The 20,194-nt window shown below is 38.6% G+C and overlaps 1 protein-coding gene across 2 annotated transcripts in view; it reads left to right on the top strand.

Annotated features, from left to right (window-relative positions):
- NGLY1 (N-glycanase 1) overlaps window positions 1–19,334 on the top strand; it is a 66,823-nt gene extending 47,489 nt beyond the window's left edge. The window contains exons 8-12 of one of the 2 annotated variants that reach the window (XM_055136897.1): window positions 1,068–1,178; window positions 3,870–4,034; window positions 7,346–7,531; window positions 16,430–16,607; window positions 17,288–19,334. In XM_055136897.1, the coding sequence (XP_054992872.1) occupies window positions 1,068–1,178; window positions 3,870–4,034; window positions 7,346–7,531; window positions 16,430–16,607; window positions 17,288–17,463 (816 nt within the window). In that variant the 3' untranslated portion in view covers window positions 17,464–19,334. The remainder of the gene's footprint in view (window positions 1–1,067; window positions 1,179–3,869; window positions 4,035–7,345; window positions 7,532–16,429; window positions 16,608–17,287) is intronic. The other variant, XM_055136898.1, reaches the window with a different exon arrangement.
- Window positions 19,335–20,194: the final 860 nt, after the last annotated feature.

The raw sequence follows: 20,194 nt of genomic DNA, 5'->3' as shown, positions 1-20,194 counted from the left end.
TGAGGTTTTTTTTTTCTATTTTTTTTTAATTGACTCACATTGAGATACACAGTGAGGTACAAAGTTGTGCATGATTGGGTTTCAGTTGTAATGTTCCAACCCCCATCCCTTCACGAGTGTACATTTCCCATCAGCAGTGTCCCACCCTCCCAGCACTTTTCACTTTTCTTCCCCTCTCTCTCTCTCTCTCTCTCTCTCTCTCTCTCTCTCTCTCTCTCATTTTCAGTCTATGAGGGGTCTTTTTTTTTCTTTTTTGCTTTTGTCGTCATACACCATGATGCTCAGGGGTTACTCCTGGCTCTGCACTCAAGAATCACCCTTGGCAGCACTAGGGGACCATACGGGATGCCAGGGATCAAACCTGGGTCAGCCACTTGCAATGCAAACGCCCTGTCTGCTGTACTATCACTCTGACCCTATGAGTTTTTAAAAGCTCAATTCTTGGAATTTTTTTTATCTTTTGTGGGGGGTAGTAGGGGAAGGGGCAGTGGTACACGTGGCAGTGCTCAGGGCCTCTCCTGGGCCATTGCTGGTTGGCACTCACTGCTCAGAGTCTATAAGGTGCCTTATAACTGTCTTTCTTAACGTTGTACCTATTAGGGGAGATGTGTGCTGAAAGTAGACTAGAATCTGAACACAATGGCCACTCAATACCCCTATTGTAAACCACAACACCCAGTTGGAGAGAGAGAGATCAAAAGGGAATACCCTGCCACAGACGCAGGGTGAGGTAGGGGGGAGATGGGATTGGGGGGTGGGAGGGATACTGGGTTTAGTGGTGCTGGAGAATGGGCACTGGTGGAGGAATGGGTTTGCGAACATTATATGAGGGAAAAACAAGCTTGAAAATGTGTAAATCTATATCTGTACCCTCATGGTGACTCATAATTAAAGAATTTTTTAAAAAGTGTACCTATTAGGAAATGGATTAGAAGCATTATCTTTATTTTCTAAATAAATGTTTAAATGCAGTATGTAACATTTTTAAGTTTATAAGGTTATATACGTATATTCTAGGTAGTTAGCAAATTATAATCTTGTTAAGTATTTGCTTTTTGTAATTTGAGGTGGTTGATGTCACTTGGCGATATTCTTGTAAACATGAAGAAGTAATCTCCCGAAGAACTGAAATTAAAGAGGATATACTTCGAGAAACTATTAATGGACTTAATAGGCAGGTATGTGTTTGGGCTTTTGTCAGTTTTGAGAAGTCATTTTAATTTTTCTACGTAAATAAGAATAACCACTTTTAACCCAGTGAAAATATTAGGAAAGTACAAAAGTCGTGCCATTGTTTTGCAAATAAAAGAATTTTTTCAAATTTTATTGAGATGTTTTGATTTTCCGTACTCTTACTGATAGTTTCATGCATGAATCATTACAGCATCACACCCACTGCCAGGGAACTGAGAACATTTCCCTCCGCCAAGATCCTGAAGGGCCTTCCACACTCCTCCACCCCCAAGCTCAGTTCTGTGAACCAACTCCCTAGTTCTGTTACCTTTGGCCATCCTGCTTTCTTACTCTGTGTCTTTAAGTCCCACATATGAGAGACTGCACCTATTCCTTTCCTCCCACTGACTTGCCTAGTTTATAAGGTTATGTACGTATATTCTAGGTAGCTAGCAAATTAAGATTGATAATTATAATCTTGTTAAGTATTTGCTTTTTGTAATTTGAGGTGGTTGATGTCACTTGGCGATATTCTTGTAAACATGAAGAAGTAATCTCCCGAAGAACTGAAATTAAAGAGGATATACTTCGATATACTAGTTCCATCCATGCAGCAGCAAATTACATGATTTTGTCATTTCTTACAGCTGCAGTGTATTCCACTGTGTATATGTAACACTGATCCATTTATCTGTAGTTGGACATTTGGGTTGTTTCCATATCTTGGCTACTGTATCAAGCATGGTAATGAACATAAGTTTGCATATATCCTTCTAATGGATGTTTTTGTGTTTTGTGTGTAGATACAAGTAGTATTGCGGGTCATACAGGAATTCTATTACTTTTTTTGCAAACTATCACTTTTTTTTAATGTAGGAATGCTATTTATTACTCGCTTTTCATAGAGGTTGAACAAGATAACATTCCCCCCAACAGTGTATGGGGGTACCTTTCTCACCACAGACCTGCTAATATTGGCAGTTTACAGACTCTTTTGATATGTGCATTCTCATTGGTGTGTGATTGTGTCTCATAGTCGTTTTGATTTGCATATCCCTGATCATTAAGTGGCAGCTCTTTTTCATACACCTACTGACCAATCCATATATATCTTCTTGGAAATATCTGTTCATCTCCCCCTGTTTTTGTATGGGAAACAAAAATGGTTTAATATGTGTCTTTGTTCATTGAACAATAGCAGTGTTGATTTATTTTCAATATTTTGATTTTATCTTTCATTAATACATCTTAAAATGAAAAGAAACAGAATTTTAATATATGTAATATTTAGCATAAAGCATGTTGTCACAGGGCCAGTGATGTGATTTTACAATAGACTATATGCCTTGCCATATGTCAGGTCCTGGGTTCCATCCCTGGCACAAAAATATAAATAAGATTGTGTTGTCTTATTTATCAAAGGTTTGTTTTTTTATATAATTACACTTAACTGGATTGGAGCGATAGCACAGCGGGTAGGGTGTTTGCCTTGCATGCGGCAGACCCAGGTTCAGTTCCTCTGTCCCTCTCGGAGAGCCTGGCAAGCAACCCAGAGTATCCCGCCCGCACAGCAGAACCTGGCAAGCTCCCCGTGGCCTATTCAGTATGCCAAAAACAGTAACAACAAATCTCATAATGGAGGCGTTACTGGTGCCCGCTCGAGCCAATCATTGAACAACGGGACGACAGTGCTATATACTGCTACCCTTCAGAGAGGCTAATCTGAAGACCTGCTGTATTTCTAGAATCCCTCACCTTGGACAACTCTGAATTCCAGTGTATGTACCACCCAACACTGTGATTATGCTAAAAATTGTAATTTTACTACCTTAGCTACAGTTCTGTACTTGACTTCTTGGCCTTTTGTCTCCTGTGACTCAGTTGACAATTGTGTGAGGTGGGGCAAGGTGCAGTGTGTTCAGTTTAACTCAACTGATTCCTTCTTCTGGGATCTTCCATTCTTCAGTTCTGGCTACCATGGTAGCTTTCATTGCTTTCAAGTGGCTCTTTATATATGAGTGTGTGTTTTCTCTCGCTTTTCTAGTTTGTTGTTACTGTTGTTTTTGCTTTGGGGGGTCACACCCAGGAATGCTCTGGGATTACTCCTGGCTCTGTTCTCAGGAATTAGTCCAGGCTGTGCTTGGGGGACTATCACAGAATGCCAGGGATTGAGCCCGGGTCTTCCATGTACAAGGCAAACGTCTTAGCTGCTCTGATATCTCTCCAGCCCCTCTTCTAGCTTTTCTTCACAGAAAGTTGGTCTACCACAATTTGTCTGTCACAGACAGTAACTAAAAATCACTGCCTCCATGTTTAATCTGCCACAGTGAAAATCTTAAGAGACTTGGATATGGTTATTAAATGGTTTCTTAACATAAAAATTTGCATTTTCCATGATGTTTTTATTTTCCAGATGATTATATATATGACATATATTATATATACAGTGGTTACTTCTTTGAAATTCTCCTTAAACTACAAATGTTTTCATTATATTCTTTTTAAAATTTTATTTCATATGTTTATTTTTTAAATTTTTTATATTTTAATAAATCGCCGTGAGGTACAGTTACAGACTTACAAACTTTCATGTTTACATTTCAGTCATATAATGTTTCATTATATTCTTATTTAGAGCTGAACCTCTGTCTACATTCCCCTAATCTTAATGTCATTTTTAAAATTATAAATTACAGAGACAAATATCTTTGTCAGAAAACAGAAGAAAAGAACTCCTTCAGAGGATAATTGTGGAGCTTGTTGAATTTATTTCTCCCAAGACCCCTAAACCTGGAGAACTTGGTGGAAGAATATCTGGATCAGTGGCTTGGAGAGTAGCCCGAGGAGAAATGGGTCTAGAGGTATTTTATCATTATAGTATGATCATTTTCTCACTTCCTGCTTCCTGTTGTATGTCTTTTCGTTGAAAAAATTGTGTTGGTCATGACCTTTCAATTAAGTGTTTAGAACAATTGCTCATAATGTCAATATTTGAAGAGAACCAATAAAATGATTGTGTAGTGCATCTGAAAGAACTAGTAAAGCATTTTGAAATGGGATTTTTGTTTGTTTGTTTGCTTATTTGTTTTTGTTTGGGGCCCAACCAACAGTGCTCGGGATTACTCCTTGGCTCTGCACTCAGGGGATCACTCCTGGCGAGACTTGAGGTACCCAGGATTAAACCTGGATTAAGTGTGTGTAGAGCAAGCACCTTTCCTGCTGTGCTATTGCTCTGGCCCTGTGAAATGCGATTTTTTTTTTAATCTTATGTAAACTATAGTAGAGTATAACTTTTGCTGAAGTAGATATAGAAAAACGCACTGGTGACCAGTGTGAATCTTAACAAATTCTGCAAACCAGAATGTTAACAAGCCTATTGACATTCCTAAATAACCCCAACTTCCCTTCCAAGTATTGTCTTCGATGCCTAAGAGTAACCTTCATGCTGATGTCTAAAAATGCTTTAAATGAAAATAACCCACCACAGAATAAATATTATAGTTCCAAGTTTAAGTTTTATATCTAATTTTTCTAAATTTGACCTCATTCCTACTTTCTTCTCTAACAAAGGAGTATGTCTGAGGGGGGGGCAAAGTATTCCCAGTAAACTTGGTTTCCTTTAAAATGTATCCTGTCATCTGTAGCAGCAGTCAAAAGTGTCAGTTTAGCCACATAGAATTACAAGATCTAAATTCAACAGATAATTCGAATCACTGCTGATGCAATGCAGTTTACAAGTATAAATCTAAATGAAGCCAATCTAAAAGAGCTAATTTAATTCACAGCTGTGTCCAATTTAAAACATCGATATTATTTAGGTCTTCATTTCTTTTTCTTTTTATGCATGGTGTGCTTCCTCTTACATGGCATGTACATTGATTACATTTTTAAAATAATGAATTGGGTCATATACCTAGATTGTTTTCCCTTTTGAGACTGTTTTTAAATTTCTCAATTACTTCAGATCATATTCAATCCATGGATTTTTAAAAATCATTTTTATCGATAGGTATATGTTTATTTCTCAAATAAATTGAAAAATGTCCAAAAAATTACGGAATAGATCTTGAAGTCATTTAGACAAATAGAACATTGGTTATATCATTTCAGACAGAAAAGTTTTAGTCTTAAATTTAAAAGACCATAATAGATGTTAACTTTAAATTTTTATTTTCATTTCATTTCTTAATGCTCTGAAATTTCATTTCAGTGCTCTGAAATATATTTCATTTCATTTCAGTGCTCTGAAATATATTTAGTAAAGAATAAATGAATTGAGAGTTATTCTTACATGCTTTTTTTAAGTGTAGTGTGCTATACATGACTATACGTAACTATAAATGATTACAATTTCTAAAAAATAATAAATTTATTTTTCTTGTAACATTTTTGCAGTAACAGTTCTTTTTTATACATGTAATGACATTCAGAATTCTAATGTATAAAATGTTATATATTCTTATAATATTTTATTTACCTTAAGATATCTTATTTTCTATTTATTAGCTCTTTGTACATTTTTACATAAAATTTTTACATTAATACATAGTACCTGATGTTGAAAAATACATTTTCTTGATTGATTGCTAAATAGCATGATATTAACATAAACTAAAATAATGGGTGATTTTTGATAATGATAGAGATAATTTGATAATGATAGAGATAAAATAAGGGGCTGGAGCAATAGCACAGATGGTAGGACGTTTGTCTTGCACAAGGCCGACCCGGGTTCGATTCCCAGCATCTTATATGGTCCCCTGAGCATCTCCAGGAGTAATTCCCGAGTGCATGAGCCCTGTGCAACACCGGGTGTGACCCAAAAAAAAAAAAAAAAAACTGGGAGAGGATACCACTGGCATCTAATGCTCAGGCTTCAGATTTTCCTAATCAGCTTATAGTTCACAGGATGATCCTCTACCACGAATTTTCTGCCCTAAAATGCCCTTTTTTTTTTTTTTTAAATTTTATTGAATCACCGTGAGATAGTTACAAGCTTTCATGTGTGGGTTACAATCACACAATGATCAAAATGCCCTCTTCTAGGAGAGAAGGAATGAATGTGTCTGTGGTACATGATATAGGATACATATATCATCTTTAAAAAACTTAGATTCAAAGATGATTTTGAAATTAAAACAAAGGGATTTCTTTTTTATTAAGATGCAAGATTTTGCCTGGAATTTTAAGATAAAGGATGAGTTTTTTATAGTAATTTTGTCTGTGCAAGATTATTTCAGAATATATGCCTTAGGAAGTCTCCTTGTTTAGAGAATCAGAAAAGGATACTCTGAAGTGGCTTTACATTGAGTCCTTAAAGATGAGAGAGAATCAAGTATATGGAAAGTAAAAAGGATAGTGCTCCAGAAAAAGAACAGCATGTACAAGGCCCATTGGCAGGAATGAGGATTCTTTAGAGAAAGAAAAGGAAAGTCATATGGTAGAAGGAACAGAGATAAAAGGGAAGAATAAAGTGAAATGTAGTTGGAGAAGATGGAGACAAATCCTAGAGGACATTTTTACCTTTGGTTAAGCTTTATGTAGAGGTGAAGGTTAGTGGAAAGTCAGTAATCAACAAGATGACATAGTCCACTCTATGTATTTGAAAAGCTACTTTGGATCAGAATGCACTCAATGGTAGAACACATATTTTTGTATGTATGATGCCCTTGGGTCCAAAAAGAATGAAAAATTACTTTCATTATTATGTGAAATATGAATGGGAGAGATTAGAGTTAAAACCTGGTAGTTAGCTTTAGGAATTGATTACAGTAATCTAAGTCTAAGATATTAGTAGTTTGAGGCTTGTATCAGCGTGATAAATAATTTTAAAGCCTATCAAATACTTGGTGATTTTTTTTTGGGGGGGGTCACACCCGGCGATGCACAGGGTTTCTCCTGGCTCTGCTCTCAGGAATTACTCCTGGCAGTGCTCAGGGGACCATATGGGATGCTGGGAATCGAACCCAGGTCGGCCTCATGCAAGGCAAAAACGCCCTACTCGCCATGCTATCACTCCAGCCCCCTACTTTCTGATTTTTTTTAATGGCACCAACTTTTAAATTTTCAAATTGAAGGAATCTCTTTATCTCTATCCAGAGAAGTTCCTCTTGTGATATATAATAATATATATTTCATTATGCCAAGAAACTAATTCTGCTTTCTTTTTAAGAGAAAAGAAACCCTGTTCATCCCCTCTGAAAATGAGAAGATTTCTAAACAGCTCCACCTTTGTTACAATATTGTGAAAGATCATTATGTTCGCATTTCAAATAATAATGAAACCATTTCTGGATGGGAGAATGGTGTGTGGAAAATGGAATCCATATTCAGAAAAGTTGAAACAGACTGGAACATGGTAATTTAATGCATGAAATAGTTTAAAATCTTTGTAATTGCTTAAACAAATAGAGGTCAGCTTTATTTTTCAGTTGTGTGTGGGATAAAATTTTATGTGGGCGCTGGAGAGATAGAACAGAGGTTAAGGTACTTGCACACGGCAAACAGTTCAGCCTCTGGAACCTACGCACATGGTCCTCCAAGCACCACCAAAAGTGTTCTCTGAGCACAGAGCGAGGGGCAGCCCTGAGCATTTCCAGATGTGTCCCTCAAACCAGGGGAAATTGTAATTTTAATTTTTTAAAAATATTATTTAAATTACTTCTCATTCTTGTTTTGCTTTGGGGACCACACCTGACGATACACAGGACTTTTTATTGGTTCTTAGCTCAGAGATCACACCTAGAGTGCTCAGGGGATGATAATGGGGTGCAGGGATTGAACCTAAGTCAGCACAGCAAGCACCCTGCCTGCTGTACTATAGCTCCAGCCCTGTAGTAACTCTGAAACTTAGTTAAAGAAAATCCTGCTCCCAGTACTGAGTTCATCAAAGCCCATTTGAAATTCATGCCTTGATATCATTGTCTCCCAACTCTTTGAGCCATGTTATTACCACCTGGGGTGCTGAAACAATTGAAGGTATTGATAATGTCCATGGGTACCTGTAAGGGGCTGGGGGGACCAAGCATTTCTGTTTGCTTAAAAATATGATAGATTTCCAGGGCGATACTGAATGACTTTTTCTGAAGACGGGATGATCGGTCTAATAAGTTTAGGAACCTCTAACATTTTTTTTTAATCAAAGAGATTAAATTTAATTCTTTCATGGGCAAAAATATTCAAATATATGCCAATTCATGTGACCAGTTTTTGCATGAGTATGTGAAGTAGATTGTTACTTAATTGTTTCACAGGTAATTATTAATTGCCTACTTGAACTATAGGTAGGGGTGCTTAACAGATTTAGTTCAAAGTTTCAAAAGCTATACATCTAATATCCTTCTGTAAGAATTGGTTGATTGAGGGGGCCAGAGAGATAGTAAGATAGTACAGTGGGTAAGATGCCTTGCAGGAGGAGGCTGACCTGGGTTTAATCCCTGATACTCCATGTGTCCCCAGAGACTGCCAGGAGTGATCCCTAAGTGCAAAAACAATGAGTAAGCCCTGAAGTCCTGAGGACAGCTGGTGTGGTCCAGAAACAAAAAAGAATATAAGTGATTGAGCAACAGTTGGTTATTCTGTCTATTCCTAAATATAAAGACATGTTTGTTAAGGTTGCTATCGTTCACTTACACCAACTTGTACTTGTCACCTGTGAAATATCATAAGAAGCTTTGCTTCTCTACTGCCCTTCCCTTTGGGGCAAATAAGCTCAATAAGTATTCTCTGTAGATCAGGCTACCATATTGTTGATGGATTTTTTTAGGAATCCGTTTATGGAAAATGCTTGTAAGTGGACTTCCTAAATGGTTGACTGGGAAGGAAGTTGTTCAAAGTCAAATTGGAAAGGTTTTTTAAAAAGTGAGCTACACTTTAATAGCTTCTTGTGACTTATCACTGTGCTAGGCAAACAAGACAAAAGTTAGATAAGATCTGCTCACTTTATCCAACCTTGAGTTTTGTTCAAAAACTTACGTTGGTGTATCAAATCAGAATTGAACCAAGAATAACTTGGAGGATTATTAAAAATTGTAGATACAGGAATTTTTGTCATTAAAGAGGATAAATAAAATGATAAAATTTGAAATGTAAAGATACTGTGTATCTGTGATTATATAGTTGTTGAGAGAGGATGAAAAACTTCTGAAGACTGACCTTATTTTAAAAATTCCTGCGAATGGAAAACAGCTAGAATCGGTTATTCACTTAAGGAATAATCCGTGCTGAAGGGAAGGGAAGGCATGGCTCTCTTCACAATCAGCAGTGTTAGTGATCTGCTGCAAAAGATGGGATATCCTGAGAAATAGGTCTTCTCAGTGGGCAATGTTTTTTTCCTTTACTGGACGAGTTCATTTGTTCAGATGATTAGTTCAAACGTGTCCTTACCAGTAAACATTTACTGTACCCCTGTTGTGTCAGGCATTGTTCTCAGCTACCTTGATAAAAATCAAAATACGGTTTTGCCCTCACAGTCTAACAAGGGAAATTGGAGCATAAACAGCCATCTTTTAGCCACGAAGTAGAGTGCTATAATAAGGATATCAACACATTGCTATGGAAACACCGAGGAGGGAGTAATTAGCTCTGGCTGTGGGAGTTGGGCAAAGCTCCACCAAGCAGGCGACATTTGAGCTGGACTCTGAAGGATGAGGAGGTGTTCGAAAGGCAAGAGAACAGCAGGGAAAATCATGGCATGGACACGGCATGTTTGGAGATCTCTAAATAGAATGTGGTCGCTCGAGAGAGTGTATTGTATGAGAAAGATTTAAATAATGGAAATGAGATGCGAAGGCCATTAAATAAGAAACAGGCCCCAATTCAAGTCAAGTTTGCCTTCTTAGGCTTTCACAAAGGGTGTCATTTTTTTTAAAGTAAGCAAATACGTTTCCGGTTACGATACTTAATACCAAATGGAAAAGTAAATATTAGACTCTTAACTGCACCCATGTATTACTCTCCCTAAATCAGTATTGGGGGTTATGGCCCCAATTACTGTTCTTCATTGGAACCTTTTCCGCACTGTACCTTTCTTCATGAATCATGAAAGAGCTGCTGTAAGATATTTAAAAACAGAGTATTCGTACCCTCTCAAATGGGGGGTAGGAGGGGAGAACAAAGGAACACAGAACACTTTTCAGGAAACGACTTCTTAAATTTTATTACTTAACAAATATATTGTTCAGTGACCGAAAGGAATATGAAAAGCTAACTCAGGAAGACAAGCATACTTTTCAGGAGGCAAGTGATCGCACCTTGAAAAAAGCTTCCTCCCGAATCTCCCTGCACTTGCCTCTGTCCCTTTAAAGATGGGCTTTCTTCATGCTATAACCAGAAAGACATTTTCAAAACCTCTCTCATTGCTGAGAGCTTAAGTAAAAAACAGCTCGCCTCTCTTCCAAGGGTGACCCCTTCCTACTTGTCAGACCTGGCCTTGCGGTTGCTCTCTGTGTCAAACTTGCACTGCCCTCTTCACAAAACCACCTTGACTTTACCTTTTAGTTGCTGAACTTTTCCTCAGAACTTGGTGTAAGCCTGTTCCCTCCAGTGTCAGATCACTGGATCCATTTTCTCTTTTATTGACTCATTTGTACCATGTGTGACATTTGACCAACAAATATGCATATAAGTATTTATCGCACTCCTAGATTGTAAAATATATCCCAGCTTGCCTTTTTTTCCACTCACTTTTTTGCTCTAGGTATTCATGTATCTAGTGTAATGCCTAACAAATTTTTAGTAAAGAATGTTGAATGTAAAAATGATAGAGTGAGGGGCTGGAGTAATAGCACAGCAGGTAGGGCGTTTGCCTTGCACATGGCTGACCCGGGTTCGATTCCCAGCATCCCATATGGTCCCCTGAGCACTGCCAGGAGTAATTCCTGAGTGCATGAGCCAGGAGTAGCCCCTGAGCATCACTGGGTGCGACCCAAAAAGCAAAAAAAAAAAAAGAAGAATGATAGTGTATATTATCATGATAATGTATAGTGTATATTATAATGATAGTGAAAATGTTGCATCTCCATAGGGCTCTGTTTTCATTCAGACTATGTCTTTTCCATGTTCCTTGGTCTTTTGAGTAGTTTCAATTTTTGAGCAGTTTTATCTTGACAAAATTGTGTCAATTTTGAACACTTTGGGTGCATGCTATGTTTAGTCATTCATTCAACATGTACATTATCAGATTTTCTGGTTTTTCTTTTGGGACCATACCTAGCAGTGCAAGGGCTTACTTTTTGCTCTGTTTTTGGGAATCACTCCTGGCCGAGCTCAGACTGTATGGGATGTGAAGGATAAAACCCGATGGGCCACATGCAATGCAAGTGCCATACTTGCTTTATTAGTCTATGATACCAAGGGATAAAAGAGAGGAGGAAAAATCATTATCCCTTCTTGAGTCAGAGAAGGCCCTGCAGAAGTCGGGAGACTTAGTGGGCTTCTCCAAAAGATAGAGTTGTTTCTTACTGCAAGGACAGTAGATATCGAAGGGGAGGAATGCGTTCTGAGACATGCAAGATAAGGTGGACGAGACCACTGAGATGAGAACTAACTGGTATATTCAGGAAAGAGTTAATTATGGAATATGGGAGGGGGTGCAGACATTGTAGAAATGCAGAACAGAAGTAAACAGTTGTCAGTAAACAGTTGTCAGGTTTCAGAGACCTGATTGATTACCTTGCACTTTTGTAATAATAGGAACCATGAAAGAGCTCAGTCAAGGGAAAGGATGTGGTCGCATCAGTGGTCCAGAGGTTATACCACAGGCTGTAAATGGAATAATCAAAAGGATAGAACTGAGATATTTAAATACATTGAGAATTGATAGTGATTCATGTTTGATTGACTGATAAAAGTGAATAACCAAAAAAAAAAGATTCATGGGCAATGTCAGTTTACCAGTATTAAAATCCACTGCAATAACACTCGACTGGATATCTGTAGGAATAACTGTCTGTGGGGTGTCTGTTGTGTGATGCTCTTAATTAGTGTTCATCTTTTGCAGCCTAAGCAGGAGAATAATTTTATGAGTATATTAAAGATGATTCAAACAGTGGAGTACAAATTGAAACTCCAGGAAACCATACCAGTGGACATACCAGCCTTGCATTGTATTGAAATTTTAGAAAATCATTTTTTCTGAGGAGGTCGGTGAGGAATGCCACACCTAGAACTGCTCAGGGGTTGCTCCTGGCTTCAGCACTCAGGAATTACTCCTGGACTCCTGGTGGTGCTCAGGGGACCATATGGAATGCTGGGGGTTGAACTAAGGCTGGTTGTGTGCAAGGCAAATTAGCTTGTTTTTTTTTTTTTTTTTTTTTGCTTTTCAGGTCACACCTGGCGATGCACAGGGGTGTTATTCCTGGCTCTGCACTCAGGAATCACTCCTGGTGGTGCTCAGAGGACCATATGGGATGCTGGGAATCGAACCCGGGTTGGCTGCGTGCAAAGCAAATGCCCTACCCGCTGTGCTATTATTCCAGCCCCATAACTTATAGGTTCTAATCACAGATACTTTGTTCTTTTTCCTCTGGGTTGTAATGTGTATCTCTCTAGATATCAAAAGTGGACAAAATGGGTCATTCTGAGGGGAAGGAGATGCTGTACATATTTGAGTGTGTAGGAGAGTCTCTGTCTTCAACTTTTACTGCCACTTCTTCTAAAGCATGATAACAACACTCACTTATCATTCACCCACAGCTTGTAAAATGGAGCATACCCCCAGTTCAGCCAGCTTAATCAATGGCTGAACAAATAGCAGTACTCCTACATTATTTAAAAGAAAAAGAAAAAAAATTTTAAATGGAGCATGTGTATGTGCACAAACAGTAAGTCACACCTGTTTAGGGAAGGAGGGGTGGGATTGAGCCCAACTATCAGTGCTAGTCCTGACTCTGTCCTTAGCATTCTCTCCTGGTGTGCTCAGGGGACCTGATGCAGTGCTCCAGGATGGAACCATGGTCCACTACCTGCAAGGCAAGTGCCTTACACGCATTTGGAAAACCACAGGAGGGCTGAAGGGAACTGAGGGCTGAGCACGTGTGTGGCCTGCAGGGGGCCCCAGTGCAATCTCCAGTTTTTTGTGGTTCCCAGCACCGCCTGGAGCAACCTCTGGGCACCACCCAGGTGGCCCCCAAGGATAGCATCAATCGCTGACAGACAAAACCTTGTCTAAGATAATTTATAAAGTTGGGCTGGAGCGATAGCATAGCGGTTGGGCTTTTGCCTTTCACGTGGCCGACCCGTGTTCGATTCCTCCTTCCCTCTCAGAGAGCCCGCACGGCAGAGCCTGGCAAGCTACCTGTGGCGTATTGGATATGCCAAAAGCAGTAACAATAAGTCTCTCAATGAGAGACGTTACTGGTACCCGCTCGAACAAATCGATGAGCAACGGGATGACAGTGAATTCATAAAGTTAGGAATAATCAGAAGTTAAGCAGATGCTGGTTTTCCTTCTTGGCCAAACAGTTAAATTATTTGAGTTTATATTTCATTCTCCTAAATTGTAAATACTGGCTTAGTATTATATGTAAAAAGGACACTCCAACTGGAGGTTTGTAAACATTTTAGGTTTGGCTACATTTCACATTACCAAACTGAGTATTGTATTGTGTATCCTTAGCACCTTTAAAAATGCTTTATAATATATTGGCCTGAATGCGGTGGGTAGAAGGGGTGGAGGGGCAGCAGGGAGGATAGGCTGGAGACATAAGATGGCAGTTAAGATGCTTAACTTACATTACTGGGGCTGGAGCAATAGCACGGCGGGTAGGGCTTGCACGAGGCCAACCCGGGTTCTAATCTCAGCATCCCATATGATCCCCTGAGCACTGCCAGGAGTAATTCCTGAGCGCAGAGCCAGGAATAACCCCTTTGCATCACCGGGTGTGACCCAAAAAGCCAAAAAAAGAAAAAAAGGTGCTTATGTTACTGACCCTCGAGAGCTACTACATCAGGTAGGGTGCCTACCTTGATTTGATCCCCGGCATCCCATATGGTTCCCTACACACCAAGAGTCACTTCCTAGTGCATAACCAGGAGTAGCCCCTTAGCATCATGGGGTCTAGAGAGAGTACAGCAGGTAGGGTGTTTGCCTTTATTTGAGCCCTGGCATCTCATTACAAATGGTTCCTTGAGCACCACCAGGAATAATTCCTGAGTGCACACTGCGGTGTAACCTCCTCCACAAAAAATAAAGGAGCTCAGTATAGATCTTTCCCAGGTATTTCTAAAGAAAAATTTTAAACTGTTAATAGTATAAATAATTGAGTAGTGGACTGGAGCTATAGCACAGCAGTAGGGCATTTGTCTTGCACACAGCCAACCCAGGATCGATTCCTCCATCCTTCTCGGAGAGCCCAGCAAGCTACCGAGAGTATCTCGCCCGCACGGCAGAGCCTGGCAAGCTACCCACGGTATATTCAATATGCCAAAAACAGTAACAAGTCTCAAAATGGAGACGTTACTGGTGCCCGCTTGAGCAAATTGATGAGCAATGGGATGACAGTGACAGAGTAACCAGAGAAATAACATAAATTTTCGATTTAATAGGGTCTGTTTATATCACCATTATGGTTTGGTTTAGCATAAAATTGCAGTTCCTTGAAATCTGAATATTTAAAATTGATATTTAGTGAATTCCATTTTATTTTTAACTTTTTAGTATCTTAAACGTTGATGCATTTAGAACTAAAAAAATAATTTTTTAGTTCTTAGGTGCCCAAGACTCATATGTAATCATGAAGGCTGTTCTTGGGATAATCAGCACATTTGAAGTGTAAATTACTTTAGTCTGTCTTTTTTTGTTTTTCCTCTTGCTGGGTGTCAGAGGCTTTTGTTTGGTTTCCTTTTGTGGGACTACACCCAGCAGTGCTCAGGAGTTGCTTAGCTGTTCTGGGGATCATGTGAAGTGCTAGGTCCCAGGATTTAGGGTCACACTGATGACCACATACTTAAAAAAAAAAAAAAACACAGCTTAACCTTTGTAATCTCTCCAGCCGCCTACCATATTTTATACCCATATTTTTGGGTAAACATTTGAAACTGCTGAGCTCTGAAACATATACAATATGGAAGTATTGGGGCCAGAGCAATAGTATAGCAGGTAAGACATTAAAACCTTGCACACAACCAGCCCGGGTTCCATCCTCAGCATCGTATGTTGTGCCCCAAGCACCCCCAGGAATAATTCCTTATGCAGAGCCAGAAGTAACCCCAAGCATCACTAGCTGTGGCCCCCAAAGACCCAGAAGTACATATTAAAACATAGACTAGAATTTTCCTCTACTCCTTTAGTTCTTTCCTGCCACCCTCCAGTAGCATTCTGATGACTTGTCTTTTCCAGCTCGTTCCCTTTACCAGCTTTTTCTTTAACAGAGTGAGTTTTAGAGAATCCCTTGGTGCCTAGTCATTTTGCACAGGTGATACTAATGACTCCCAGGGAGTATTGGTGCAAATCTGAGCCCAGGTTTTCCTCCAGACAATTACAAGAGGAGCCACGTATTTATCAAATGATATTGTGGTGAGGCTGCCCTGAGTGTAGGTGAACAGTCACAGATCTCACAGCGCCATACACCTCAGTTTGTCACATGGAGCAATTTTTATACATACCTAGTTTAGGGAATTCAAATAATTTTCCATGAAAGATTACTTAGTTCTGCAATCTGTAGCTCATTCTAAAAACTTCTGGTATTTTTCTTTGGTTTTTGTTTGGGGGCCACACCCAATGGTGCTCAGGGATCACTCCTGGTGGGCTCAGGGGATCATAATAGGATGCCAGGAATCGAACCTATATTGGTCGTGTGCAAGGCAAACTGCCGTACCAACTGTTCTAAAACGCTTACTCCATTTCTTTTCCTGGAAAAAAAAAAATACATAGGTTCCCAGATGTAAATAGAATACCAACAATGATTTTTTTTCTAGAAGATTTTTAAAGCAAGAACAAAAGAGGTTGGGTTTAATGCAAGAGAGAGACGCTATACTAGGCCCTGAGCAGATGACATGGAAATCATTGCCGTTGTGCTCCTAGAGTCCCTCAGTACCACTGGTCCTTTGCAGCACCAGGCCCCCTGAGATCTGCTTAGGAGCTCCCCCACCCACAAATTTTTTTGAAAAATAGCATTAATTTGACTGTTGTGGAATGCAAAATGTCAGGTGAGTTAAGAACTTATTTCAAAGAAATGTATGGATTATCGTGAGAAGTTGATTCAAAAGTCAGATTCTACTATTTCTGATGAGTCTTTTCACCTTTCTTAATTTGTAGGTGTATTTAGCCCGAAAGGAAGGATCTTCTTATGCGTATATTTCTTGGAAGTTTGAGTGTGGAGTAGTTGGCTTGAAAGTAGATAGCATTTCCGTTAAAACAAGTAGCCAAACCTTTCACACTGGAACAATACAATGGAAAATGCGATCTAATTCAGCACAAGTAGAACTTACAGGAGGTAAGCATGTTACTGGACAATTACTAATTATTGTAAAGTGTGTGTTTGATAACTGGGGAAGTATCAGGTTTTCACGTATTGTATGTTTGCAATAAAAAAGAAAAAGCCCTTTTACAAGATCTAAAGGTTAAAAATAGGTAAAGGGTTGTTCTTGATAACTTTTCAGTATCAATATTACAAACCACAATGCCAAAAAATGGGGTGGGGAGAGAGAAGAAAATTGCCTGCATTAGAGGCAGACAGGGGGCGGGGGTGGGGGAGTGATTGGAGGGAACCTGAGGACGCTGGTGCTGGGAAATACACACTGGTAGAGGGATGGGTGTTGGAATACTGTATGACTGAAATCCAACCATAAACAGCCTTGTAAGGGTCTAGCTCATAGCGATTCAATAAAAAAGTGAAAAAGAAAGAAAACTTAAATGTATCCGACATTTAAAAAAAGCCCTTTTAATTCAAACCTGTGTAGCTTTACTATTATAGAAGGGCTTATGTTTTTTATTGTGAAATACTAAGAGAAGGGGAAAAATTCTTTCGTCTGAAAGGACGCATTTCCTTCATAATGAATAATTAGTATGGTTTAAGGATCTTTCCTTACAAGGCAGGTGTATAAAATGAATTTCAAACTCTTTCATTCCTTCAGTTATCAAAAACAAAGTTTCTTTTTTTCTCCCTCCCAACAGATAAAACTCTTCACTCATATCAGGACTTTTCTGGTGCCACTGAAGTTATTCTGGAAGCAGAATTAAGCCAAGGAGATGGTGTTGTCGCCTGGCAGCACACCCAGCTGTTTAGACAAAGCCTAAGTGACCAGGAAGAGAAATGCTTGGAGATCATTATAAAATTCAGTGACCTTTAAGGACTGGAATGTTGTTGAAGAGCTGGCAATAATCAAAGCCTTACTCTGTTCTAAAGTAGTTTGTTGGTTCGGTGCATGCTTAGTTGGCAATTTATTACCCTCTGCTCGCGTACTTCTTTTGCTAGCTCCTCATCATGTAATGGTCATGAAAATATATCTTTATACGATGGACCATAATGAAACCGTGAATTAAAAGCTCCCTTCCTTATATGACTGTAGAGTAAAGTCTTCCTGTATCAAAATGAAATTTTAAATCTGAAAACCCAACAAGTATAGTTTTGGAAGTAAATGAAGGTATTCATGACTAAATGCTGTTCATGATTATGAGAAAGTTTTGAGTTAATGATAGTTGACTTTTTTTTTGATAAGCCATTGATTTCTTCATGAGTAAATTTTCTAAGCCTTTAATTGTTAATAAATGTGAAAGTACCTTTTAAGTTATATAATGCACAAAAATTTTTATCGTTGTAAATATGTAGGCATTTAAGAAATAAAATTAATTATTTTGCCTTATTTTTTTAGTGGTTACTTGGCTAAACAAGAATCTTTAATAAGGATAATATACATTGAAAACTGCTTAGGGGGCCTGCACAATAGTAGAACAGGTAGGGCTCCTACCTTGCATGCTGCCAACCTGGGTTCTTCCCCAACACTGTTTATGATTCTCTGGTTCTCCGAGCATTGCTGTGAGGGAAGAGCGAGAAGTCAGCCTTGAGTACCACCTGGTGTGCCCCTCTCCCCCCAAAAATAAAAAAACAGTGGAAACTGCTTATCTGAGAATTATGAAAGCATTTAATATTGACCACATAAATTCAGAGGTACATTTTAAATCCGTAATATGCGGATATTTCAGAAAAATGCTTTACTTTTTAAGTTTACTTTTGAATATTTTTATCTACCTCATTGAGTAAAATACCTGCTCTTGTCTTTGAAATTATGTAACTATTGCACAGTATTTATATTCTGTCACAATTTTTGTGTGTTTCATTTATCCTCTGCAGTTAAATTTAGTGAACATTTACTGAGGATTTGTGTGCAGAAGAATCGTGCTCTTTTTGCATAGTGTTGTGAAGGAGGCAGTGGTAAAAAAGATGCAGTTCCTTTAAATGTCTTTGTGATGTTCTACAAAGTGAATTCTTAACTTTTCATACAAGAAAAATTCATATAAGAAAAGTCTTAGAGGGGCTGGAGCAATAGCACAGCGGGTAGGGCTTTTGCCTGGCCGACCAGGGTTCAATTCCCAGCATCCCATATGGTCCCCTGAGCACCTCCAAGGGTAATTCCTGAGTGCAGAGCCGGAGTAATTCCTGTGTATCGTTGGGTATGACCCAAAAACAAAACAAAAAAATGTCTTAGAAATTCTTATCCTAGGAAATCAGCAGGCCATTTTTATGTTATAAAAATGTGTACTAGGAAACAGAAAATAAAGGTCTTTTATACTTGGTTTTGAATCATAGTCAAACTGTTAAGTATCACTTTCTTGCCAAAATGCTACATTTCAAATAAAGTAGTTTGTGCATCTGATGTTATTAGTATGTCTTGAAAGATTTGTAGAATTACAGGCTCTTGAGTTATTCATAGCATTGGATATTGGCCAAATACATTAAATTGGAGATACTTGACTGTTTCAAAGTGTCTGGCTTGGCTTAGTGGGTATTTTGATGATTAAGTGATGCAACCTTCTTAACCTGCATGAGAAAACCTGGAGAACTTCAGTTTTACAAAGATGGTAATGAAAATGTGAGAGCTCATTTGAATGTACTTGATCTGTGAAAAGGATGTTCTAATTTCTGTTATAGCTTTCAACAAAAACAAAAAGATTATTATAGAATTCAAATGTTCTGTGTTTTTATAGAATTAAACTGTTGAAGAGAAAAGTAGTTGCGCTTTTTTTCTTAAATACATTTCATTAGAGTTTTGACCCCAGGGATTCATGAAACACGTTACTAGAATTTTTTTATTCTACAGAAAAGTAGAATAAAATAGTACAGAAGACATGAGACAAAATCAGTATCTGGCCCTTCAGTGAACTGGCACTACTAATATTAGGCTGCTATGAATATAGCAATCCCTTAGAACTTTCTCATTTAATGGCATATGGTCTATTTGTCTAAAGAATAAATGTTAGTAGGAGTAAAGAGTAGCAGATCTGATCTGCTACTACAGGGGTGGGATTGTGCGGGGCAGTGGGGGGAGTAGGAAGGGAACACTGGGATCATGGTGGAAGGGAAAAGTGGCTGCCTGGAAGTCCGACAGGAAATAGGATATTAGTGGAGGGCAGTGGACACTGATGAAGGAATTGTTGTTAGAACATTGTGCACCTGACAATCAAATACCTTTGTATTTATGGCGATTCAATTAAAAAAATTTTTTTAATAATAAATGCTAAAGCTTTAAGGGAATAACTGCACCAAGTGTTTGAAATGATTCTTTAGCTCCCGACTGCCAGTGTTCATTGTTTAGAAAGGATTTATAGGCCTGAGAGCTAGTACAGCCAATAAGGTGCTTGCATAACTTGCAACTGACCCATTTGATCCCTGGAACCACAAACGGTCTCCTGAACACCAGGTGTGGCCAAAAAAACCCTCCAAAAGAGTAGGAATTATGTGATGATTTTAGGTGAGATTGTGTCATGGTGTTTTGAACTCTTAGTTTCTATTGCAGGTTTTTGTTCTGTTTTCAGTTAGTCCTTTGCTGGAAATCACATTCTCACATTAAACAAAAAGTTAAA

This window comes from Sorex araneus, chromosome 4 (genome assembly GCF_027595985.1).
Source record: "Sorex araneus isolate mSorAra2 chromosome 4, mSorAra2.pri, whole genome shotgun sequence".
NCBI classification, from domain to species: Eukaryota; Metazoa; Chordata; class Mammalia; order Eulipotyphla; family Soricidae; genus Sorex; species Sorex araneus.
This window is presented reverse-complemented; position numbering and strand designations above follow the sequence as displayed.